The sequence below is a fragment of the Monomorium pharaonis genome, chromosome 2 (genome assembly GCF_013373865.1).
Source record: "Monomorium pharaonis isolate MP-MQ-018 chromosome 2, ASM1337386v2, whole genome shotgun sequence".
In the NCBI taxonomy this organism is placed as follows: Eukaryota; Metazoa; Arthropoda; class Insecta; order Hymenoptera; family Formicidae; genus Monomorium; species Monomorium pharaonis.
In genome coordinates, this window is record NC_050468.1 from 30,175,346 (window position 1) to 30,202,735 (window position 27,390).

At 34.3% G+C, this 27,390-nt stretch overlaps 2 protein-coding genes across 4 annotated transcripts in view; both read right to left on the reverse strand.

Moving 5' to 3' along the window:
• The window catches only part of LOC105832483, a 330,229-nt gene that overhangs the window by 82,331 nt on the left and 220,508 nt on the right, over positions 1-27,390 (reverse strand). The window lies entirely within an intron of this gene.
• The window catches only part of LOC114253764 (transformer-2 protein homolog alpha), a 69,070-nt gene that overhangs the window by 19,341 nt on the left and 22,339 nt on the right, over positions 1-27,390 (reverse strand). Inside the window, exon 2 of the mRNA XM_036282663.1 lies at positions 20,861-21,627. Coding sequence (XP_036138556.1) covers positions 20,861-21,193 — 333 coding nt within the window. The 5' untranslated portion in view covers positions 21,194-21,627. The remainder of the gene's footprint in view (positions 1-20,860; positions 21,628-27,390) is intronic.

The window sequence follows — 27,390 nt, forward strand, 5'->3', positions numbered from 1 at the left end:
TAAAAAAAGAAGTCTAAATCATTTCGATCTCGACGATCTTCTCTTTATTTTCAATATAAAGAAAAATAATTTTGACAGAAATAGTAGTTACATCATTTTCCACCATTGAAGTATAAAACTTTTTTGAAGTAGATTCAAACATACGTTTCTAGATATTGAACTGTAAATATTTCTCCAATATTTTTAATAAAACAAAAACAAAGAATAAAAGTACATAAGTATAAAACATTCTGTTATTATTATTCATTATATATTATACAGTCATTAAACAATTTTTCTTGATTTTTTTCAATTTTAAAATTACTACCAGATAATAATCAATATCTCTAAGATTGTATTTAATATATTTTGGAAACAGCGATATAGATATCGCTGTATTTAGTCCATGTTTGCCGTTTACTCTCTTTCTCGCGTAAAAAAAAAAAAAAGAAAACTCGCGGAAGATCGCGCTTCGAATCGCGCGGATCAGTTTTCGCGAGAGAGAACCAAACAATATCGAAACTTGTCTAATATCGAGAGTTTTCTCAGGCACGATAAATCTAGCCTCCCCGTCGTTCCTATTTCCTTCGTTTTAGCACATAAACAAGCCATTTATTCGCTTCTTCGTTGTACTGCAGTACCACGGCCCTTGCCTCGAGACTAAACGAGGACGTTAAATGATCGCGAGTCGTAAAGCCTCGTTCCTCGTGTCGGTCTACTTTGCACGTTTTACCATCGTGGGTTTTTCTTCGTCGAGGAGTTTTCCGCGCGCGAGCGCACGCATGAGAAACTACGCGTACCATATTAAACCCATGATGATACTTTCGAGTATATATAAGCGCTTTTTAATTTCTTTTTGTACATAACAATAAAATTTGTTTTATTGCGTGGAAGACTCTCAGGATTAGAATTATTTTTTGTTCTACAAAAGATTTTGATACAGTGCAGTACGCCACACGGATGTAAGCATGGCAAGCTAAGAGTATAGTAAAAAAAAATCTTTATGAATTTAATTTTCATGTTTTCTCAATTTTTTGTCTTTCAACTGAGATTAAATATCAAGGTATAACTCGGACAAACTTTGCATAAATAGATCAAAAGGTTCTAACGGAATACTTATTTATATACAATTACCGTCAAGAGAGCTGAATGGGACAGTTAATACGAGAAGTGACACAACTTCAAATTCTCATGAATTCATGAGTGGAGAACAATCGTCAAATTTACATAAACGGGTGTTTTCGGTTAATCAAAAGGATGTATTCAATGAAGTTAAAGGGAGAACAAACTGAATGGAATGGAAAAAAAGCAACAATAAAGATGTAATAGATAAAATATCGCGTGTGCAAGACATAGGAATTAATTTGAAAAGCAAATTACACTCAACGCAGAACCATTGTAAAAAAACTTTTTCATTCGCGTATTATCCTTTCTCCATTCCTTTCGCGGCTGCTTCCTTCTTCGCAAGATAGAGAAATCTGCGAGGACATGAAATGCACTTTCGTTGCAAAACGAGGTTCTTTGCGCAATTTATTTTTCAAACATAATGCTAATAACGTCATGTAATAGTAATGGAGTAGAGTCAAAGAAGGACGCGTAAATTATTTTACGACGAGAGATTAAGCATTCCTCTTCTCTTTATTAAGAGTAAGCCGGACTAATTTTTTATACATTCATGTCATGTTCAATACAGTCAACCTAAGTATAATTCCCATATAAATGAAAAAATAATGTGTATTTTTAACTTTTTCCTTTCTTTCAACTAATGATAAAATTTCAATTACATTTCTCAATTACATTTCTCAAAAGTTTCACAAAAGTGCTATACATAAAGTATTTTAATAAATTGTAAAATCATTATATTTTTAAAAACCTAATAAAATAATGCAATTCTAAATACAAACGCTTTCCTATTAGAAAAAGTAATAATAAAAGTCATTTAAAGATATATAATGTTTCTCAAATTAAAATTATTTTGTATGGCTCGTACATTAAAATATATAGTTACTTACATACTTACAACATAAGATCTAAATATATTTCTTCTAAAATCTTTATGTAAAAGTATATGTATACAAAGTAAAATATAAATAAATGAGTTAATTTAAATCCACAATAAATAATTCTCAAAGATTATTTCCTATTTTCGCAATTAGTGTTATAAACATTATTGGTTAAATGTTATTCGCACGAATAAATTTTCAAATTACCGTATTCGAGCGAATACTAATTAATTTTTGTTATTTCATGATCGCGTACCAGAGATTCTTTCCAGTCTGTTACGTTGACGATGTAACAGCCTTGCTTTATATTGAGAAAACTAAAAAAAAAAGAGCAAATGAGCGAGAGAGAAAGAGAGAGAGAGAGAGAGAGAGGTAAAAAAGAAAGAATAGAGGAATGCTAGAAGGAATGCAGCAGATTCTCTGTAAAATAATATTTTCTTTATGTCATTTTAAATATATACGTATATGTATATATATATATACTATATATATATACATATAAACTACTAAGTTTTTTCATTGGCAGCAGCTTTTTCTTCGTAATATCTTCGCGAAACGGAGTAGAGGGAACACGATATTAATCACGGTTCAGTAGCTTGAACATCTGAAATGTCCGCGTTCGAGAAATGCTGAACCAATCGGGTTGAAAGCATCCCCATTGGACGAGATGATTCCCACTGGTCCTCGTCGTTCGACGATGCGTCTACGTTAAAGTGGGTATTACGCGTGCATCCGGGTAGAGTATCGCGCACATGACTCGAGCTAAGTACATATTAGTCGGATATATCATCAAACCTGCGCATGAGTGATTTTAGAAAGAGTAATTCACGAATGTCGCTGACTTGTACTCTACATTGAAAAAAAGAGTAACGGTAGTCAAGCTTTAAATATTTTGAACAAGCGTAAAATATTTTGAATTAAATGTTTAGTTAACATAATCACACATTTGATAATACTTTGATAAAACCAAATATTTAATTGAAATTATTTCATCAACATTTAGCAACTACAATCGGTTATTATTGCCCAATTCTTTTTTTAATTAAAAAATAGTTTAAGATTGTTTTATATATTATGAAAAATGTAATAAGTGTGTATTTATACAATAACTAAATATCAAGTTGTGTATTTTTATATTGTTTATTTTATGCAATAGTAACATGCAATAATAACCATATAAGCATTGGGCGACAAAAATAATAATCCATAAAGTACGTGCTAATATAAAAAAATGTAACAAAACGGTTCTCATCATGTTTGAAATTGCTTTTTTCTGCGCGTTTTAAGGGTCGATGAACATTAGTTAGTTGGAAAAGTTTGGAAACAAAATAAAACCCCGTCAAGTACTTACGTTAAATTAAGAAGCAAAATAATTTTAAAGTATAATAAGGTCTAATTAATATTAATAAAAAGATAAATGTTCTTGCATAATGTAATATCAAAAGAACGTATTAAAGTGAAAAATAAAAAAAATTCGAAACATTATTAGATTTAACAAGAAAATTAAAAGTGTTTTTATTGCTAGCAAAAGTTTATTTAAATTGGGAAAGAGTATCTTTAATGTTCCGAAGAAAATTTTATTCCTAATTAAAACAAGAATGCATTAATTTTATTTTATTTGAACAATTTTATGTTTCACATTAATATATGATTCACACCTTCTCGCTGAACTTTTAACAAAAAATATAATTAAAAAATAAAAAATAAAATAATAAAAAATATAATAGGAATGTGATAATTAGCAAGATCAAACGCGAATGTTACGCATAAAAAGAGAATTATAAAAAATAATGATACAAAAATTACGTGTGCATGCGTCAGCAATAAAGTCAAACGCGTGGAAGCATAATGAGAGAACTAATTATCTCCCATAATACGAACACCGCATTCGTGAAATAAATTCCCGCAAAAATTTATGATACCACATATGCATACAGGTGAATATGCAGACAAATAAAACATACTCGACAAGATAATGAGAATAATGATCTTCGCTAGGTTCGCCGAGCGTAGAAAAAGGTGGCGGTTGACTCGGAAAGATCCCTAGGAGTATAGACAATAAATTGGTCTGTTAGGGGTGATCCCCTCGTTTGCGGCGTCGCGTGTATCTCATAGAAACGTGGACGAGGTGCGACCGACCGCATATTTCAACTTGTTCCCCGGTTGTGTTATGACAGTCTGAGTAATGGGCAGAAGAGCACGACGCGGCTACGGCACCTCGAGCTCCTGTAGCGATAATAAAGCCTGGCGTTCCCCGGGCAATAAAGATCCGCTATGCAAATTCACCCGCATATTTTTCTATAATGGTATATTGCGCCTGCCGCCTGCTACACGCCAGGCGCACTCTTGAGAGACTCGATGAATTAATCTCTTAGGAATGCCCCGGAGTACGCGATAAAGTCGAAAATGCTAGTCGAAATCGTTTGTGATCGTTAAATTTCCCTTATGAAAGACGCACGCAAAAACAGGTAACAAGATACATTGATAAAATAATCCGTCAACGGTAACGTTGGATCCGACAGATCCCATGATCTTTATAGCAAATTGTATTTAAAGTACAAGGAAATGATTTTTCTCTGTTTCATCCTCCCTTCCCAGCCTCTCGCCCCTCCCGATATGTTTTCTATTGAATCTTGGTATTGATAACTCTGTTGTCAACCAATGCTTACGCTTCATCGTCTTTGTTGTAATATGTTTTCTTGATTTTTAAGCAGTTTTATATAATGGATCTAGATACAACGTTATCCCTGAGTTTGTGTATTAATGTTATGTATTATGCTGCTTTTTCATTCTAATAATGTAATCATTAAATGAAACAAGTAGTGAAATTTAACTAAAAAATTGTACAGTCGTTAAAACAAGATATTTGTTGTACGTATTCATGGCGCTCAAGATTCGCAATTATCTGGCAGAGATTTTCTTTACTTTATTCTGTCTAGCTGCACATAAATACGTTTGTACAATAAACCGCATTGTAAGCGTTGAACTGAATGAGGTACTCGTTAGCAATTTACAATCGTACAAAGAGTATCAAAAATGTAAACGAACGAAGCCATTATTTTCCTTTAACTTACATTTCCTTCTACTTATTCGAAAAATTAACATAAACATCATTCATAAACACTTGTTCTCATATATTAATATTACTTTACCGTTTAAATAATGAAAATTTATACTTTTTTCATTAAAATATAAAAATGATTATATATTTCAATAAAATCGATATCACATTTAATATTAAATACATGATAGATAAAAAATTTTTCCATAAAACCCTGTTATTATTATTTTAATATTATTCTAATAATATTTAATTATAATTGATAAGAGTAGTGAATATACACATATCTATAATGAAAATTACTTGTTACAATTTGATTCTGCATTTGATAGTATACAAAATTTCGAAAAATGCCACTCAATTGAAACTCAAACTTATATTGAAGGTCGTATTCTTCACTTGTAAAAATGATCTCGTGTGTGAGAATGGTAAACGGCTTGTTTTGTAATTTATAAAATTTGTAAAATTACGTAGAGAGTGTGTGGGTGTGTAACTTGAATGACCTGGTAGAACGTGTTACAAATAGAATGCGACCTTCAGTGTTCAAACAGTGTTGCGCTTCGTGAAACGTCTTATTAATCGTTAACATGGTGACACGACCAACCACTTCGCTCGGAACCACCTAAACACGAAGAGCTTTCACGAGCGAAGTTGAGCGAGGTTGAATCCTGGAAGTGCCCGATTTTACGCGGAATAGCCATTCGTAGCTCGCGTTAGGAAGGTATAATTCATCATGCAATGACTAGTCCCTGTCGTCTGTCTTACAATTTCGATCAAAATAATTTCCAAATCAATGCTATTAAAATGTAAATGCAAATTTAAGGGGGAAATAAGCAATGACAAGTTATAATAATATTTTAATCTACTGTTTCATAAAAGAGTTTACATTAATTTGCATTGGTATATTTTTGTAGGAACGAAATTAAAATAAAACTATAATACTATATTTATCAATTGTATTGCAATTGCATGTAATTGCAGTGTAATTGTTACATCTATTAGCAAATGGTCCGCGTCAAACACAATACTGAAATAAAGGCAGAATCGGGAAAACAAACACGGTTAATTATAAGTTGTATAATTAATAATAACCGACTGTAATATCGGATAAAAAAGCGCATTCGAGAAAATAATGAGCACTCGTTATCAATGTAAAGCACGATATCTGCGCGGAGATATAATATCGAATGTGCGAATGCCACAAAGTCCCTTGCCGCTGCAATTTATCAGGCAGTTTGACGTGTCTATTAACCTCTCCTCCTCCCCAGCAGACCCTAATTTCCGATAGAGGCACACGGGCTTTCTCTGACATCCATCCAGTTCTGATAGTCTCTCTCTTTCTCCCTCTGCTTTTTCAACCCTCGGTAGGTAAGTAACGTCGGCAGCCCTTCCGCTGCCACGAGAAATCCTTCTGCCTTCTTAATAACCACTTTTCTCATCATTCTGTTGTGCAAACAGACGCCATGGCGACGTCCGTAGAGAATTGCCCCTTTCCCATCATCACTGCCTTCGAATTTGCAGTCTTCTTATTCAAAATGGAATGAACTTTATCTTTCAGAAATTAACAAGTTATATAAAATCCAGTGTTGTAAAATAAAGATACAATTATGTAATAATAAAGGCTTTAATTGCATATTTTTTGCCTTTAATTATTAATTGTATATTTTAATTGCATATGCTGTCATTTAAATAAACGCACAAATATAAAAATCAGTATTATATTTATGTAGTTATAACTGCATGCATAGCTTTCCGAGATTGCTAATTGATACACTAATAATTGATGTGTATATTTTGTTATACATATATTATTAAATACAATGTAATCAAAAATATGATAATATATCTGTAGCAAAATGTGTGTGTGTAACATGTGTGTGTTTTATGTAGCATTAATTTATCGAAACTCTTGTTTTTAGTTTGTTAAAACAATACAATTAGAACACTAAAAAAGAATTTTATAATAATAGATAATAGCTACTAGATAAGCCTAGATAATAGCTACTAAGCTTCAATAAAATAGTTTTAATTAAATATTCAATTAATATAACCAAATATTTAATAATATTTAGGAACTGTTTGGTAATCATTCAGTAACCAATTATTAAAGTTACGAAATTACTATTATTATATTAGTTAATATTAATATAAATACTAATTTGCAATATTATATTAAATAAATATTTAATTGATTATTATTATTATTAAATTTTTTTTCCAGTTCATTCTTTTAACATTATACTGATTATTAGTATTATTCATAAACTTCGTTTCATTTAGCAGAACGTCTGATGTCTTTTTCGTCATAAATTTTCAGCAGAAGCGTAAAGCTTAAAAACGTCTAGAGAACTTTGCGGCAGGTTTTATGAATGCAACAGCGTGTTTGAATAGCGTTTGAAGCGCAAATGTATTCAAACCATTCGCCACTTTCTTCTTTTTCATGTCGCATTTCCAATCTCGAAATAACATTATGGATCGCCTGCTCACGTCATCCGTTTCTTATTCGCGGCCGGAATACTACCTACCTACGCCGAGATTCAGGAGTCGGCGCCGCCCTACGCGTAGAAAGCATTCATCTGGCGCGTTTATCGATCGACCTTCTCTTCCTTCAAGAATTCATTGCTGTACCTTTGCAGCTAAAATAAACTCGTAGTTATGGACGGACGTTGGTAAACATTGCTGTTTTATTCGAGTTAACTTTATTGTAACGTATAAAAAGTTTCTTGGAATTTTTTATTCGTAAAGAAATAATTTATTAAAATTATAATAATTGATAAAAAAAAATATGCTTTTTATTATCAAAGGAAAACGCTTAAAGTCATCCCTCGTCGTTTTAACATTTAAAGCTTGACATTTCCCTCAATTTGTGAAAAAAATTGGATGAGTCATTCGATTTAATGGAAAGTGGAAACCGCTTGTCCTATAAATGGCGATTGTCAAAAAAAAAATGTCTTTTGGGCTTTTAATCAGTTTTTGGTCAGTATCTCGTCCAGGAAGAAAGGCTGTTTTAAAATAGCGACGTCAAAGATCCAAAAACCACAATACAACCTTCATCGCATCTTATCGAAAAGACATCCATTTGTCGTCATGCCTAGTTGAAAGATTGATCGAGCGCCGTGACACGAAGGTCATGCTAATCTAAAATAGCTTCATATCGACAATTTGACAGGGGTGTAATGTTAACATGTTTCATAAGGAAAAAAATCTTATAAAAAATACGATTGATAGTTTTACACACTCTACGAAGACAATTTCAACGCTACAACTGTGACATTGTAGTGAATCGCCATTGCTATGTCGATTATAATAATAAATATAAATGACGCGTAATATTTAATTAACACAGATAGACGTGCATTATGCGTATCCCGACGCGTTGGAAATAATAATAACAATAAGCATCGTTATTGTTTGAACGGCAGGTTGTTCTTGTTCTACGAAACAAAAGCTCGGCAAGTAATTGCGGCAAATTAATGGAATCGAGTATAAACTTCAGGATGCGCGGGACAGTTTTCATTTATGATTCGCATTTCATTATTCCGGTCGGCCATTCAATGGGCACCGCGCCCGTCACACACGAATGAAATAATATTCATCAGATTTTGAAAGTTATATTTGCGATTCCGCGGTGTAACGCGGTAAGGGGGAGGTTTTGTCCTGGACAGTCGTATACCTGCATTTTTATCGTGCGACGATGCTTTCGAGTAACAACAAATATTTACGACGCGATTCATAAAATCGACCGGTAGTCAGTGACAGGATCGACTGTTTTCGATTTTAGCCGCGCGATTGCTTGTAACATATTTTTTTTGCTATGATTTTTGTCAATAATAAACTAACTTCTCTAGCTCACTTCGCTCTCTCCCTCCCTCCCTCTCTCTCTCTCTGTGTAAAAAATACAGGTGGTTAAAATATGAATTGCAAAATTCAACGCTATACGATGAAAGATCGTGCAATCGATCACGCACATTGATTTACAATGTTCACGCGCGATTCATGTTTCTGGTATTTCTACAAAACAAGGTAAATCCAATAATTTATATATCGAAATATCACCGACAGTTCAGCACAATATAAATTAATGAAACATGAATAGCGTGGTCTCAATTTTACCCAGAGAAAATTGTACATGCGGCCGCTCGTATGGACTCAATATAGAATGCCATATAACACTAATACATTGTTTTATCTTTCATAGCTTTTTATCGAAAAGAAGACAATGATAGAAACATATTCTACCTTAATCAAATAATTTTTAAGCTGCGATTTTGCAAGATAACGAGATATAAAATATTGGAAATTTTCAAGTTATTACACCAACCAAAACAAAATATTAATAAAAATTATTTTGATTGCAGAAGCTATTCAGTAAAATATTCCAATTAATAGTTATTTATAATCAGTTTAGTTAATTTTCTTTATCTATAACTTTAAATTGACACAATTAAAATATTGGATCAAATGTGACATAATAACAAAAGTGATAATATTGATAATGAAAGCATTCCTTTATGGTTTGCACCTACAATATCGATGTTTGAAATTGAACACCGACGGTAGATTAAAAATCCTGTTGACGTCGCAGCATCGTTTTTCACAGTGGTACGACGTCGATAAAACGAAGTGGAGAAGAAGTTGGCCTTTGGGCAGGATGAAACAGATTTTTCTCTAATATTTTCTCAAGAACGAAGGAAAATACGAAGAATAAAGCAATGATGCCATGATTATGAAAGAACTGAAACATGAATGGATCGGTATTCGCTTTGGCATTGTGAAAATCGTAATTGTTAAAATTAATATACAGGGTGCGCAGAAAAAAGTTAATAATCTCTGATGAATATGTAAATCGGATGAAACTAATCCTATTAGTTTCTATAAATCTTTTTTACAATGCATTACTGTCGAAACATTTGTCTTTAAAGTAACGATTTGAATAGCTTTTTTCTATTAACTTTTATGTTGCTCTTAACAGATAGATAATTTGTAATATTTACTTACATATTTAAGTAAAGATTTTTATTATATTGTGATTTTTACCATGTTGGAGAACCAGAGACGGAGAAAAATATGTAACGTACGATTACCTGGTTTTTTTAAAAAGCTTTTTTGGATTAATTCATTTCATTCTATGCATAAAGAATTAAAATGCAGTCATCAAAAAATAGTTTACGAGATATTTTATATTCATGCAAAAAGATATGCTACAATAAAGTAAAAAATATTTCTTATCCGAATCAGCATCTTATCTCAATACTTTTATACATAAAATATTCAGAAGAATTTATGTAAAAAATATATAATTTTATTTGAGGAAAAAAATGCAATTGTACTTTTTTGATGATTTATTACATTTATGAAAAAATAAGTCAATAAAAAAATAACCATTGCTGTTCCATTGAACTTTTGTTTGTATTATCTTAATAGGAATCCATCTTAATTGTATAATACATCTCGATATACAGAGATATAAATTTTTAATGTAAGAAGTACAAGTACACTTCTATACACGTTAGATATATGCAATATATTTCAAACTCTTTACGTTTCAATTATTTTATCATTGCCAGTGACAGTATATCAGCAAGCTAAATAAAATTTACGTCGAAGGAGTTTAATACAGAAAAACTTTTACTTAATAGATTTGAGTAAATAGACTCAAGTTAATAGATTTCGGAAGGTTTTCACGTCGCTGAAGAGCTGCATATTGCAAAGAGAAATTGCGACCATCATTTGGAAATCGCTCGAATAAAATCGGTGGCCATATGTCCGCGGACGAGGCGATCTGACGCCACCGGCGTCAGAATTGACGTATAACAGGATCGAGGACACTTCGCCGGTAGGGGTGCTTCGGGATAATGGCGAAACTTTGCACGCGACCGATGCCTCGTTGCCATAAGGCGAAGCTGCTCGTTGCATCGCCATCTCGTAACGTACGTCGCGTCGGTTGTCTCGTTCATCGCATTCTCGCGTCAATATATGAGGCGCCATCGGGAGACTAGGGTTTGATACCGTTAACTAAGTTGCACTCGACTTGATTATAATGACTTGTCTTCAAAGCGGACTACCCAAGGGCTGTCGCCGCGTCGTATCTACGAACGGGTGCGATACGCTCTCTCAAAGGAGCTCTCCTCTACTCACTTCTACCACGGTACTACCACCATCCTCGTCCGTATCCCTACGCAATTATCGCGATCACTCGTACGTTGCACACATGCGGTCCTGCGATCCGTGCATCAAGATAACGTAATCTATTGCAGCGATAGAGTCAACGGATAAAAGTATTAATTCTCCATTGTTTTAAACGTTTCCAACTACATTACGCTGACAAATTAGCTTCTTCTTTAGCACATTTTTTTAAATTACAATCAGTATTTTGTATTAATATATGATATAGAGAGATAGTCAGACGGAGGCAGCAGAGAAACAGATAGACGAGTTTAGTGGAGCCTGACTTATTATTCAAAGAAGTTGGATGAGACAAACATTCACTCTAGACAATTATTTATGAATATTGAAGATTATTCATTCTGCGATGAGTAAAGTAGCCATTCTCGGCTAGAGGAAGAATTGAAACAAATTTCCTGCATTATATAATTACAGACAAGAACGTAAACTCTAATCCATTTAGAGGATATTAAATTTTGGCTCTCAACTAATATGGGCTCGGTACACAATTTCATATTGCACTAGATAAATAACTGCTCTCTGTCATTTCTCAAAATATTTTGTATAGTCGCATATATATTCGTTAAGTCAATTTGTAAAATTGTAGGAATGTATAGACATAAGCCTTCGGCACACGATACGATTTTTCATGCTAGATTGCATACGAGGCGTCTTAGTACGTATCCTCATTGGCTTACGATTGGTGACATAATCATTCGAGCCAATCAGGACACGTATTAAGATGCCTCGTATGCGATCTAGTATGAAAAATCGTATCGTGTGATAAAGGCTTTACTTTCTAAACCTCATCTTCAGAGTGAAATGTTAGTCTAAAAGAGCGAAAGTTGAGCTTGTATAATTTTTGGAGTAGTTTGCCACTCTAATAGAAGTTAAAGTCTATACTTCTATAAAGTGAAAATTAATCTTGAGCAATTTTTTCATTCTATGAGATTTAAAGAGATAGCTTCTACTATTCTTGATTGATTATTACGATTAAGCAATATACATTGTGAGTTGACTTTTAAGTTATAGATGTGTTTCCATTATTTTTATATCTGATACATTACTATTTAATATTCTAATATATAAAAAGTCTTTTTGTATAATAAATATATTTACCATTTAAATTTTATTTTGATGAGAAATATTATTCACCCGATTTTTTACAGCGTAAAATAAATTATATTAAAGAAAAGTTAAATATCAAGAAACGATTATTTCATTATTATTTGCAACAATACGTTTATTTGCAAATTGTTGAAAAAAAAAAAAAACTAACAATTATTCGGATCAATTTTTTTTACTGTCAGACGCGGTTGAAATTAGTATCATTATCATCTTTTGTAAGTTATAATTGTGTGTACTTCTCTTAAACTCTTTATACTTTGGATGCAGCTTATATCTTCTGTATTGTATAGTGCGTACTGTTGCTACAGACGACATCTCATTGAAAAATAAATATTTCTGTTTTTGCCGTTCTATATTCTTTTACTGTAAAGGCTTTTCATGGTACGTCCTGAAAACGAAATACGCGCATTCCCATTTGGGAACTACGTGTTTAATTTAGTCGTATATTCTGATGTAAAAATACATAACGAACGAAAGTGTGCGTGTCGGCCGTTTGTAGCGTTTCCTTCTTTTTTATTTATTCGCGACAGGAATAAAAATTTCCATTTTGACGGGAGCTTTTGAAGAGCGACCCATTGCTGGAGCGGTGAAGTGTAAACCGTATAAGAGCTACGTTTATGTACACACAATCAACGTCAACGAGAAATAAAAATGATTTTGAAGAATATAAAAGTATAATAGATAATGAAGTAAACTCGCCAAAGACTAGTAGCAAACCTATACTCACTTAAACGCATATGTATTATCAAGGAAACATGTCTCTAAATAAAAGTGTCAATTTCTATCAAACATAATTTAACAGATAGTCTAATTAATAAAACATTTTTAGTTTTATTTTTAAAGCGTTAATTTTAAACATAAACAGGCAAAAACCACAGAGAGGATCTTTTTTTTAATTTTAAATAAATTTTTTAAATAAAAATTTAATTTCAGTATAAATTGATGTAATATTTTATATCAAACATAGAAGGATAAAATAGAAAATAATAAACTTTAACTTCGATTTTAATTAAAGAAAAATCAGTGTTAAATTCAGCACAAAAGCTATTATTAATAGTTGCTGCAGTGAGGCCGAAAGGCCATTTGCACGTACTTTACATACTCAGAATGCATTTCGCTAACGGACAAGACCGTAATTATTACGTTGCTTTTTACATCATACGTGATATGTGTCCAGTATCCGTTTTACAATTGTTTTTACTTCGTTTCGAACAACGAAACTCCTTAGGAACACGAACCAATTAGGGCTCGTCGACGCTTTTTCTCGCGCAAAGTTTGCGAGCATATCGTTTTGCGTTACCCGAACATTATTCAATAAACTTTCACATGATTATTCAACAAACTTTTTTGTCGAACGGGAGCCGTTTGTACAGGTACCACGAGGAATCGCTAGAGGATACTTTTTGGTTCATGAGTTGGGGCCGACATGCAACTTTCAGCACCGCCGTCGAAGGAGAATTTCGCCGACGACATAGTCGTCGATCTGAAACTTTTTCCGGCGGCCGACGACGGTAAGAAACGTCGGAACGATTTATCGGTGGGCTTTAGAACTCGTTATTATCCTCTTACTACTTCGATTCCACTCGGCGTAGTAACGATAACGAGGAAAACGGACGCGTACCGTTTCTGATGTCTTATTAGTTGTCGTTCCTCTTCTCTTTTTGAAAATTTACTCGACACATTTTTCACGAATAGTCATCGAGTGTTGTATTGTTAAGTTGCTGTCGATCAATGCGACATAATATTCTTCATAATGCCAAAAGCATTTTATTTATCGTTACGTCCACCTTTTTTTATTTCTTTATAATAATTGCGTTCTTTTCCAAAACAAAGTAATGTCAAATACATATTATATAAAGATAAGGTTTTATTTTTTTTTTTGTAATAGTTGTGTTAAATTATTTGGATATCAATTGTACGTGTCTAAAATGCTGTTTGAAATGATAAAATATTGTAACAAAATAATCATTCTCCATATATCATTAATCATTATATTTATCTCTATTTCTCTACAATATCATTTAAAACTCACGATGACACTAACTTTGTTAACTAATCCAATTTAAAATTAATATAAACATAACAACAACAACAACAACAACAATAATAATATTTTGTTGACGTAGCGTTATATAATATAATAATACTGTTTAAGTGCTGTTAATTGATGATTTATGTTATATCCAGCGCTTTTGGTTTATATACATCTAAAGACTTTAACATCCGCACGTAAACAATGGAATCGGTAATTAGTGTCTAAATGCGCTATGCCGGGACCATGCGTTAATTACCTCTTACGTAATTTAGTCGGAATACCCGTTTATTCCCGCCGTTTTTAATCGAGCTTAATGAATTTAGATCTTCCGACGCAGAATTGATGCGCCCGCGCTATATCCACCGTCATACTTCCTGGCTAAATCCAGACGAGTAATTAACGAGCCAGCAATTAACTCCGCCGATGTTTCGATCGACCAGGTACCGCTGATATATACCGTTTATACATACCGTAAGCGAGTGTACACGCATGAACGCAGACCGTACAATAAAGTACAGCAACAACTTGCGCACCGGGGCAACATTATCTCTCTTCGAATAACTTTGGACGTTATATGAACGGCACAGTAATTTGCATTTAAGCAAGTTTTTCTTATCCCCCTATAAAACTTTCCCCTAGAAATTTAACTATTTCTTCACGTGTTTTATCAAGGTTTGCAAAAGAGATTAATCAGCGCTTAAATATTAAAACTATTTTATATACAAAAGTACATGCATTTTGTAAGATATTTTTAAGCTTCAAAAATGTAGACAGACTAATTATACTCCACTCTTTTCTCAAGCAGGTCTAATTAAATATCATTGTAAAGTAAAACTTTAATTTCAAGTTTGACTGCTGTTTTAATATGTTCAATTTTGAAATTTAGAAAAAAAAATGAAGACATACAATGAATAAACATCTTCCAACAAATTTTCTCTAAAGAGAGAAGTTACAACGGAGTTGGCTCGCGGCAGATTCGGTGTACACCGTACATATCCGCTGTACTAGCTCGCCAAAGGAACCGACGACGAGAAACGTGATTTCTCGCGATCTGTGTCCATTGTGCCTGGGATGCCATTGTGAGAGCTTCCAGCTCGTATGAGTCTATCTTCCCCGTGCTTTTTCCGCATAGTACGCGCGCCGGTACGCGTACCACATGCGGGATGTTTTTGATTCGACGCTACCCGGCGAGGAAACTGGTTTCGAAGAAAGTACGACAAAAATGCCAAAAAAGCACTATGGTATTTCACCGCGTGGTCCGCGAATTTCTACTTTTATACGTGGCTCCTGTATTGCGAATCGAGTCCACTATTTTGTGTTACAAATAACCGTGTTACAAATCATTTGCAGAATTTATTTTGCGCGACGATAAATCTATAAAAGGAGGAAGGGGAGGGTAAAAAAAAAAAACAATCATTCCACAATACAAGGGTATTGTTTTTGGGCAATTTTTTAATCTCTTTCGTTATTAAATTTGGAGACACTCTGTAGATAATCGTGTACATAGACAGGTGCATAGAGAAATGATCGTATCTACGTTCCACGTATATAGGACACACATATGTATAAAGATATATACGTATACAGGAAGGAAAATTTTGTTCTTTTTCGAGAAAACGAAAGAGAGAAAAAGGGAGATAAAAGAGCGATGGGAAGAAAAGGAAACAAGGGCACAGTAACAGCAGCCGCTAGAGACCGGATATACCGTCGACCGACCTGTCTGTCTCGGCTTAAAACTTTTATACACTCGGTGTGCACACTTGCGCAGGGTCTGACGTAACTCGAGCGGCTTCGGCAAGTATTTTGCGCGAATGTAACACTTCGCTAACGAAACGATCCGTGAAGTTGATGTTTCACGATGTGCCAACAGAATGTGACGTCTTACACTTAAAATGTCGAAACATCATAAGGTTTTGCATCTATAGATGCAAGACAATTTTCAAAATATAGTGTTCGGGTTGAATGTAAAATGTACAATAACAATATATACATGTAATTTCAAAAATTTATGATATTCGACGTAATAACGTGCCAGTATTCAACAGCTAATGACATAATAATTGATCCGTTGTTAGAGCTCTTCCTACTTCGCGTCCATTTGTATCAATGTAGATTAACTTTGATCTTTTTAACATACTCTTTTTATCCTTCTCTAATTCCTATAAAACTAGAAAGAGATAAAGAGTAAATTGAACCGAGAGTTAAAGTTAATTTACATTGATGGAGACTAAATAACGTTTCTTTCAATATAACATTTTTGCAAGTTACTGTTTCATATTTTTAATACAGTTGGAAATATTCTTTTCCTTTATGTAGTTTTATGTATCTTCTTCATAAAGAGCGTTAATGATAATAACATTAGTACGTTAAAGGTATCCGAGTGAGAGAGAGCTTTTTTCAATTCACTTTACGCGATACTCTCGCGCGCGTATTTATATGAGTACATCGTGTTGTCGCGGGTTTGTATTTTTACTCCTGTATTTGAATATGGCGTATTTCTGTCTGACTGAGCCGATGTTCATTAGACGTGTTGTTTTAACGACGTATTTTCAACGTCGCAGCTACGCATTTCACGTACCGCGCGTATGACTTTTCAATACGACGTGCCGTGGGAAACGCGGCTGCATTGGATTTTATTTTACGTTTCACATTTTCAGCTTGCGCATCTCTCGATCAATAGGGAAGTTCATACGTAAAGTTTAGAGACACAAAAGATTTGTCGGCGCATGATAGTAGGTTACAAATTAATTGCATCGCGACGCAACGCCATTCCGATCCTATTCAAAATGTTTTTGTAAAAGCGTTCTCAATTTGTCACCACGCACCCTGAATATTTAAATAGTACATCAATTTCTGTAGAAAAGGATTAACTTCATCATTTTCCTTTATCATTGTAGAAAATTATGTAGTAGTTTATTTACTCCTCACAATATATATATTTAAAATATTATCTTTATACTAGCGCGAAATAATTAAAAACATATATTTTAACCCGTGTTTATAATTCAGTTTCGTTTAAAATCTGATCTATATATTTAATTTTGTGTGGAAAATACACTTTTCCCGATAAGTAAGGTAGTTTGTAATTTATTTTAATTTAATTTAACTTTACGTGTACTTTCGCGCTAGAGATATGGAAAAACTGCTGACTGTGTACACATCCCAAATAAACGTGATATAAATTCGACTGCATTACGTTCTTGAGAATCGCTGGATGTAAAATCAGAACCGTTCAGTATGAGCAATGATTTTTAACGAGTTAAATAAAGTAAAGAGAGAAATGAGATTTCTAATGTTCGTGTTGTGAGAAATTCATTCGTTCATTCATAGGATAAAAATTTTTGATCTGCGTTTGAATTGCGGGTAAAGTCCACTTTCGCATAAAAGTCTATTAGCGAGAAAATTCTGCGTTTGCAGAAATTTCTTTTTTATTGACTCAGACTTATCGTCCGAATGTCTTTCAAACACACATATCACCTGCGCAAATAAATTTATGAGAAATTGCATTTATATCATGAAATAACAATGAAAATCAAGTTGTGCAACGCGTAAAGTGATTCTTGCTATTATATTTTCAGCTCAATAATTTTCTATTATCCCTTCAGTTGTTTGCACGTCATTCAACCCCGAGGACGAAAGAGAGGGAGCGCTAAGGGCTGTGAAAATTAAAATTAAATTAGCGGGGGCTGTCTCGGAAGGGTGCGATTCAAATTAATTGCCTCGGAGCGCTAATCGCATTCTTTCAAAAAAGGCATCTCCCGACCGCGGAAGACGTAAAACTTTTCCGTCGATCTTGCGACCGTTGCAAAAAAAAAAAAAAGTGCCCTGTCAGTACTTCATTAAAAACTTGCGATAAAATATAATGAAGATAATCGGCGGAAGCGCGATTGACGGCACACGGGAGAATGTACGCGTACGTGTATCTTACAGTGGTTCTGCCGGTATTAAGCGAAGACGGCAACAAAGGTGGCGACAATGAGGGCGGACGCATCGACGTGCAATGTGTCAAATGGCGTTTAATTAAAAGTTTCGCCGCGACATCAGGCGGGTAGTATTATGGGAATATTGCGCGGGGTGTAGATTCTGCTTTGATATGCAATAATGTAGGAAAATGTAGATTGATATGCCCCGCGGATGTTATCGCGCACGTTATGTCAAAGGATCGATATCGTTTATCTGCTAATTACAGATGTTTAATGTTGTCATTCCATGTTTAATGTCCGTATTGTTCCGCGAGGCATAATTTATATTTCGCGCGACATAAATTTGCCTCTCAATCAGACGTTGCTTGAAATGTTAAATGGTATCTCTTGCATTTCTAAACGATATATCTGCTGCGTCTAAATGTAATACATTTAAAACGTGTAAATGTGCATGTAAAATTTATAACGGTCATTTCTAACATATGTGAAATTTGCTACTAGCAAAATGTATTTTTTGCACTAACTAACGTCTACAACTGATATGTTATATTGTATATTCAACAACTTAAGACCAACTTTCAAAAATTATTGTATAAGGAGTACAAAATATAACGTATCAACGAATTGGAAACTACTATATGTATGCACGTTATAATTTCAATACAATAATTATTATAAAACACATGTAGTCTAACGGGATAGAGTTACTCCGTCACGTTCGTACAAACTTCGCGCCAAGAGATATCGATGCTCTATCTCTTCTCAATGAGCTTGGATAAACCCGGAATTTGACAGAATTCCTATTTCGGCTTTACGGGGCATCTCTGCTGGCTTTCGGGCTCGCGATCGCTGACCTCGCCCGAGAGATTAATTTCCACCGAGCATCTGTGTTATTTCCATCGAGGATTCCGGGCCAAGTTTATCAGGGTCCGCGACGCGGCGTAGATTAACTCTACGTAGTGGCGATCAATCTCGAGTTTTAGGTCTAGTGGCCTCTCTAACTACGTTAGCACATCCAAATGCAATGGCGCCTCCTTCTCCCACGCTTCTCTTACCTGTATTTTAATAAGCACATCCCCGTCGCATCTCGAGCTGCACTCGCGATCGCTGTTCCGTACAAAGCGGAGCTTGTCGCCCACGAGCACGGCCACGCAACCATCAAGGTTTGCCGTTAATCGAATTTGAAGACGCAGCCGTAAGCGCAATTACGAGGAAACTTTTCGACGTACATGAAACTGTACGCAAATTCGATCAAGCCGAACAATCGAACCTTCCGAATTCGCGGGGTGCTCGGATCGACGTAGTGGCGAAAGTTCGCCGATTAGAAGCGCGTTCTCTGAAGTTGGGAAATCAGCGGCGCGATATCGAAACGGCGGCCGGCGCGTTGATAATAGCCGGGGCTTGATACTCTAGTTGTGCGAGGTGTGCAGAGAATTCTGCTGCACTTTGCAGATTATAGATTCAAAATGCGTTGGCGTTCTTCGAATTCACTAGTCGAATAGTGGCTCAGAAGTTTTGCTACATAGAGAAAGAGAAAGAGAGAGAAAAGGGGGGGGGGGATCGTTTCGGTATTTCACTCAATTTTTACTCTCCTGTGAATTTACGTTTTTAATGAATTGCTTCTAAATAAAGAAAGCGTCTATGTTGCAGACATGAATAATTTGTATCTTATATTGAAAAGACAATCACTAGCAACATAAGTTAACACTGCAGACAGTATTGCTTGTTCAAACTAATATTGGATCTGTAGTAACACATCAGCTTTAAACGCTTCACATTTAAAAGTTTCAGCAGCATTAAAATTCCAATATACAAACTCTTCCTAAACTTCATTTATAAACTTCCGAAACTTCTTTGAAATACTAAATGTTTTTCCAATAGACATTTTCGCAGATGCTGATGTACCACTGGTATGATAGAGACATTGCTAAAAATATCACAGAGGGGGGAAACATTTGTAATATTATATACAGATTGAGCAAGAAAGTACAAAGTAAAGTAGGAAAAAATAAGAGAAGAAAACTTGCAAAAGTTGTATGAACGAGGAGTAAAAAAAAGATAAAATTAATTTTTCAAAAACCAATTTATAAAATTTCGTTGATATATGTTTAGCATGAAAAAAACAATTTTTTTTTCAAAGTTATATAAAGGTTGTCACTTTTAAAAGTGGAATTATACATTGTTTTATATAATAATTCTTCTAATTATTCTATATAAGAATATTAAGGTAAATTTATCGAAAAATCAATAATTTATGATATTTCAAACTTTATATCGAAATACAGTAAATCAGGATAAAATAAAAATATCTCTCATAAACTATTGATCTTTTTGATAATTCTATTTTATTACTTTTATATGCAGAATAATTAGAGAGATTATATTATACAAAAAATTCCTATAATTCCAATGTTTTGTTTTCCAAGGTGTTTTACCGACCAATATTTTTTTCCCACCATCAAATTTTATTATATTAAATTAAAATGAAAAAATTATAATTATGCAGATCCTTTTCCAAAACACTGCCCAGCCTACGAGAAACATCCGCAATTGTTTATTTACATACCTTGTGCTTGGTTCTATGTCGATGGTAATGATTGGGCCGAGGGTGCTCAATGACGACGTGTTCGGTGGTGGTGGGACCGAGGGTAGGGGTGTAAACGCGCGAGGTGCGTTGCGACCGATGATGCGTCGGCTGAGCTGGTTGCGGGGTCGTTGTTCTCCTTGGCGAGGAGCGCTGCTCCTTTTGGGCCTCGTGGCATCGACAGACCCCGCCACCATTGCCGGTATTGTTGCCACTTCCGCCGCCACCACCACCACCACCACCCCCGATGAGGCCGCCGCCGCCGCTTAAAGCCGCCGCAGTCAGCTTGCTGGCGTAATAGTACATCGCGCACATTTATCCGACGAGAGCTTAACACCACGACCAGATCGCCACCTCACTGCTGTCATCACTGACGTTAGCGATGACGATCGGTGGTTCGTTTAACGCGATAGCTGCTCGAAATTTACAAGTAGTTCAATTATCGTTCAATCGCGCACTGAAATTTGTAACGAACGTGGACGGTATCGGCAAAATGTTTAGAAGCTCGCGTGCGTCGAAATATTTCTCTTAAATGGTACTCTTCTGATGTTGTGATACTTTAATTAGTCTGTAAATGTGTACCTTTTAAAAATCGACGATTGCGGATGGAGTAGTGAGTTTATTTTATATAATTATGATACCTTCAGTTATAATTTTTGTAGTAATGAAGTAATCTGAACACGCACATTAAAGTTCATCAATAATTTTCACTTGAATATTTGAGTCAGATGAGATCTCAAAAGGCACAACTAGTATATAACATTTTAATATAATACTTTAGTATATTTATATTACATACAATGATAAAAATAATAAAAGAGAACGATTGTTTTGACATGATCAACTTCTTTCTCTTGTTTATAATGATAATTTTTAATAAATAATTAATTTTAAACACGGTTGAATAAATTCAAACTTATTTTTAATGCTTATTGTGATTGTTTTATAGTACAACGTATTATATTAAAATGTCCATTTTAGTTATGGTAACTATATCATAAGTTGTATAGACTAATATTATGATTATGAGAACTTCAATGTAGTTTAAATAAATTATAACAATTTATATTGTTGAATAACTATTAAAAAATTAGATTAAAAAATGATTATAAATTATAGTAATATGATTATGCAACGATTTTTTCTTTTGATGTATATATAAACACGGTAAAAGCTTTAAAACTAATAAAAAAACTATATTTAATATAATATTTATGTTTAATATTTAACACCCATAAAGTTAATGGGTTCTTTCGTTAAGTTTGAATTCAAAATTAATCTCTGGTAGTAGTATAAGTCAGAAATATATGGAAACCATTATAATTATGGCTGTGTAATCTCGGTAGAACATTAAATATTCTTTATGATACATAACTTTGAGAGCTTCGAAAGAACTTAAGTAAGAAAATCCCAGCCGAGATAGTATAGACAGGGAAAAGTTCGATGGTCTAAGGAGGTGCAATCATAAAGATAAGAAAAAGAGGCTTGTCTTTCCTATTTTTTCCCCCTCTCTTCATTTTCCGTGCCGGTAAAATCCCACTTGGTGACAGAGTCCTCCGTTTAAATCCGCACCTAGTGCTATGATCGCGCGGAGATGCCGAGGTTCATTCGTTTCTCGTTTAAAAAATACGCGTTCGAACAACAAGCAAAGTGACAGTAAGAGAGTAACGGAATAGAGTGTCGAAGCGGAGGGCTTTCGGCCGGTATCAGGGTAAGAGAAAAAGGGTTGTTTATGACGCGTATCCACCGCGCGCGTTTTGTCGTGTCACCTACGCGTCTACGTGTGCAAGGACCGCACGTGTGTGTGCTCATGTTCGTGCGTATGTGTGGGAACGTAGCTTCGTCCACTGCTAAAATCCTCGTAAATCTTTCCTTCTATAAAAGTTGAACGAATTGCAGGCACACACGAAGCTGCGAGCATTAAAACGTCGCTGGAAATTCAACCGTCCTCGTTTTCGCTTGGCGTCGTATGCGCGCGCGCGTACATGTATGTGTGTGTGTCTGTGTGTATGTGTGTGTATGCGTCTATGTGGATATACGGAGAAACTCGACAAAAACTGTAGCTGGCTAGACACGTTATTGAAAATCGCACGGCAAGAATTCACCGCGACAATGAGCGTCGAAATCGCCCAAGCGCTTCACGGCTGTGGCGCTCGGTATTATATGAAACAAGAAAATGAAAAGCACGTGAAAGAAGAGATTTCGTTGACGAAAGATTACTCCCGCGGTGAATTTTGGCACGGAAACGTGCGGTGCTTTTTTCACGCAAATACTCGTTACTGTAAATGAAGACTTTCCTGAAGTGATTTATTAATTTAACAGGCACGAGATGTTTAAGGTGGGAAAAATTTTTTTTAAATTAATAGTATATAAAATACGTAGAAAATAATTGCAATTCTATCACAGCTCATTTGTTAGCTTTTCAAAAAATTTGCCAATATAGTGGTTCAATTTCTTTGTTGGTTATTGTACGTCTGTCATTGATATTCAGCGCAGATTTTAGTGACGCAAGTTCGGGACAAAGAGAGAGGAGTGGCGGTCGAGAGGATTCGAGGGTTTAGCTAGCCCTCTCAAAGGAGGATTCGAGGGTTCATCGAGAGGGATACTATTAATTAGCGTTGAATTAGCATGCCTGCGGGCGTCGAGCCTACAGGTCGGACGAGTATCTCGCTCCTGTAATTCCATTCCGCGCATTGAAAAAAAAAAAAAAAAAAAAATTACGTGAAACGTTAAATTTCGATTAAAGTCGGGCCAATCAAGCGTGAAAATAATTCGTGTAGAAAGCGACGGGTTATTATCGCGGGTGTTATCCTCCCTCGCCAACCGACAGCACCGATATTCATAATTACGATCGTCGGCGTGTGAGAAAAAAAAGTCGCGCTATACGGGCGATTATAGTTTTCCAACTGCGTGCAACGCATATTTTTTCCCCCGGCGGCCAAGTAATTGCGCGATCGATATCGGTAACAATAACCGCATTAACCGCGTTACGAATTCACGCAACGCGCCAGTGCATGAATTATGCCGACATACAAGGGGATAAATGTCAAAACAAGCTGAAATGACACGCCACCCCGGGAGGACTTCCAATATCCGCTGTGCGTCCGCGTCCATGCCACGTTAGTTATATAATCTTACCACGGATAGGACGCGAACGCGCGTGCTTTGCCGCCGTTGCTTGTCTCGCGGCCGATTAATGGCGTTGATTAATTAATCGAAGTAGTTCTCCGCGTGGCAATAATTATCCATTTAGTCGCGGTGCGTACTCGCATTTATTAGCCGCGCTTTGAACTGTTTGCGAAGGCCTCGCTCGCGACTACGAACGGTCGTCAATGCGTGCGTCTGCGTGTGTTCGATTTTGTTACTAATTAGCGCAACACGTAGAAATCACCTCTCTCTCCCTCTTCCTACCCCTTTAATTTTCTCTCTCTCTCTCTCTCTCTTCCTCTATCTGGGTAACGAATTATTCGTTACTCACGTACTTGCGGGAATGAGAAAGGGGTAAGCCCGAATTTCGCAGCCGAGCACGCAGTCTGGGGATGGCGTACATCCAGAAATTCGACTGCGAAACCCGGAAACGCGACCGGCACGGCCGCCATTCCGAGTTTCAGGCACGTTCTCTGAATATGCGATACTTGTTATCGTTCTTTAAGCCGATATTACTCATAGTAATAAACTTTTATTTGCTTTACCGCGGGTCAATGTTATTTTCGTTCGAGAAAAGCAATCAAACCGCGCGCGACTTGAAAGTTATAAGGATGCCGCGCTTGTTTGCCTTTCATAATAAGCTGTTCATGTAATGAGCCATAACTTGTGATAGTAGCTCCGACAAATGTGAATTCTGTTAATGAAAAAAATTGAAAAATGAAACTCTCTCTTCATTATGAGAATACGTGATTAATAATATTAACTTTTAATAGATACCAAACTTATACATTGAAATTCTAATTAAAATATTAAAACTAAAAAAAATGGTTGTAAAGTTTCTATATTAAAATTATCACAGTAAAATACTTCAGTACTTATTAATGTGAAAATTCTCTCTGTTTCAAATAATTTATATATTTGTCAACTATTTTAAACATTTTTTACATTTTTAATATGACTTTTGACTTTCGTGTTTAAAAATGTTTGTATTATAAATATATAAAAAAGTACAAGTTAAAAGGTGAAAATTAACACAAAGAATTAATTAAATTCAATAAATAGTGAACTGCATTCTCATCAAAACATTTTTTTTTATTTTGATTTCATCTTGTTAATAATTGAGATATATTTAATCGTCGTGACATTATTGTATATTGGCATACAATATATTGACGAATGACTGTATGTATTGCGTGCGGTTACGTGTGTCTGTGATGTGGGCGTGCGCACTTCTAAAATTATTACGTGGTAAACTTGCTCTGTTTGTAAAGTAAATTACTTTTTGATTGACTATATTCCACCACAAATTCGGCAAATACTATTCAGCTTTCGGTTATTACGTCGCAACCATTCTGCTTATATCAATAGTAGATGCCGCTGACAAACTATTAAACACAATTGAATTATATTTGCGATTGAAATTATATTATAGAGTCTGCAGAAACAGCAAGTTAAATTTTAAATACATTTTTAAATTTAAATAAAAAAATTTTTTACATATAAAAATTATGTTATATTTTCACGTGATAATTTAGAATTTTACATTTTATTTAAAAACCAATAATTGAGCGGCAAATAGCTGTAGAGATGTAATAATTTTACTATTTATATAGCCAAAATTTCGTATAATAAAAAAATTACTTTCTTTTGCTAAAGTGTTTTTCTTTTTTTTAAATATCTAATATTATAGATATCTCTGTAAATATATTTCTATATACACACATGTATATATACATATATATATACATATATATATATATATATATATATATATATATATACATTTATACATATATTTGTGTGTGTGCGTGTACACACACAAATTTTTACAAAGCTTTTGCATTACTAACAATAAGTAAGACTATCAAATTAATTTCATATTTTCAATAATTATGCACATTCTGTATCGTAATTATTTCTGCAGAACATTATAAGTGGTTATCTATCTATGATAAATTAGAAGAATGGGTCAATGAACTCACTAAGCAAAAGATTTCACAGACGAGAGAAGAATTTCTTTGTAGACGAAAAATTTGTTCTTACGAATGGTGAGTTTGTGCGCGACGACATGAATGAAATAGTGCCGAAAATTTTTCATCATAAAGACTGGAAAACTTGATCCCCTCATCGCAGCCGCGATAAATCACACGAGAAAATTTTAGAGTTCGCAAATTTGAATAAAAAATTTAAATTTTGCGGATTAACTTTTTATTGCAAAAATATGGATTATATTATATATAGTTTAAAAAATGAAGACTCATGTTATATATTAAATATACATATACAGAAAAAGTATATAAAAAGGTTATAAGAACAGCAACGATGAAAAGGATACGGAGTATAATAGAGAAAATATTTAAAAAGATTGCACGAAAAGAATGTTTGAGACTCAAATATAAAAAAATGCAGAAAATATAGATTAAATAGGCTAAAAAGAAAATACGCGAAGTAAAACTTAAACTTAGAAAAACATCAAATTATATAAAGTTGTTAATTACTCTAAAAGATTTTAAGGTAATTCCTCACATTAATTCAAGATGAAAACTTTATCTACCATATGTCCGAAAGAGTTTAGATACAGGATGTTCAAATTAAAAAAAAAGCTTGTAAGATAAAAAAGAAAATAGTAAAAGATGGACTTGAAGAAGAAATAACACTAATGAATGAAGAAGGCAAATGAGAAAAGAAAAGGAAAAAACTGTTGGAAAGAGTAGAATAAAAAAAAGAGCAGCTAAGAAGTTTGAAAATGAAGAGATAGTAGAGAATATTTTGAAGAAAATGAGAAGAAAGGAGAAGAGGAAAGAAAGACAGCAGAAGATAAATGAATCCAGGTATAATTGTAATAATTATAATAGTAATTAGGATATTATAACAAAGAAAATCAAAATATCTGGATACAGTCGAAGCCATCCTAAATCACAAAGAAAGGAGATTATGAATAAATTAATAAATATATTAAATATACGTTACTTTTATATCAAGTAAGAAATATCATAGGTACTTCTTTAAAAAATTCAAAATCACCCAAAAATTTACACTTTTACGTTTTTCTTTTAATAATCATCGATCGTGAGCCTCGCTGTGCAATTTGTCATGTTATAATTTCCATCATTAATTACTTATACGATTTCATGACGAGTTATTTCGATTCGCGATTAACAAGATGAGGCAGAGATCACTTCGCAACGATTATCCACGATGGTGCAAGATACATTAAAGAGGAATCTTGGATGAGAAGGATAATACTGGAGAAACCTGCGAGTCCTGCGACTCTCGTGCCTCGACGATAAAGGAAAGGGCGCCGTGGATAAACACAGAAGGGTTGTCTCAGTCAATATTGAAGTTTCGTGTCCTGTTCGCGGCTC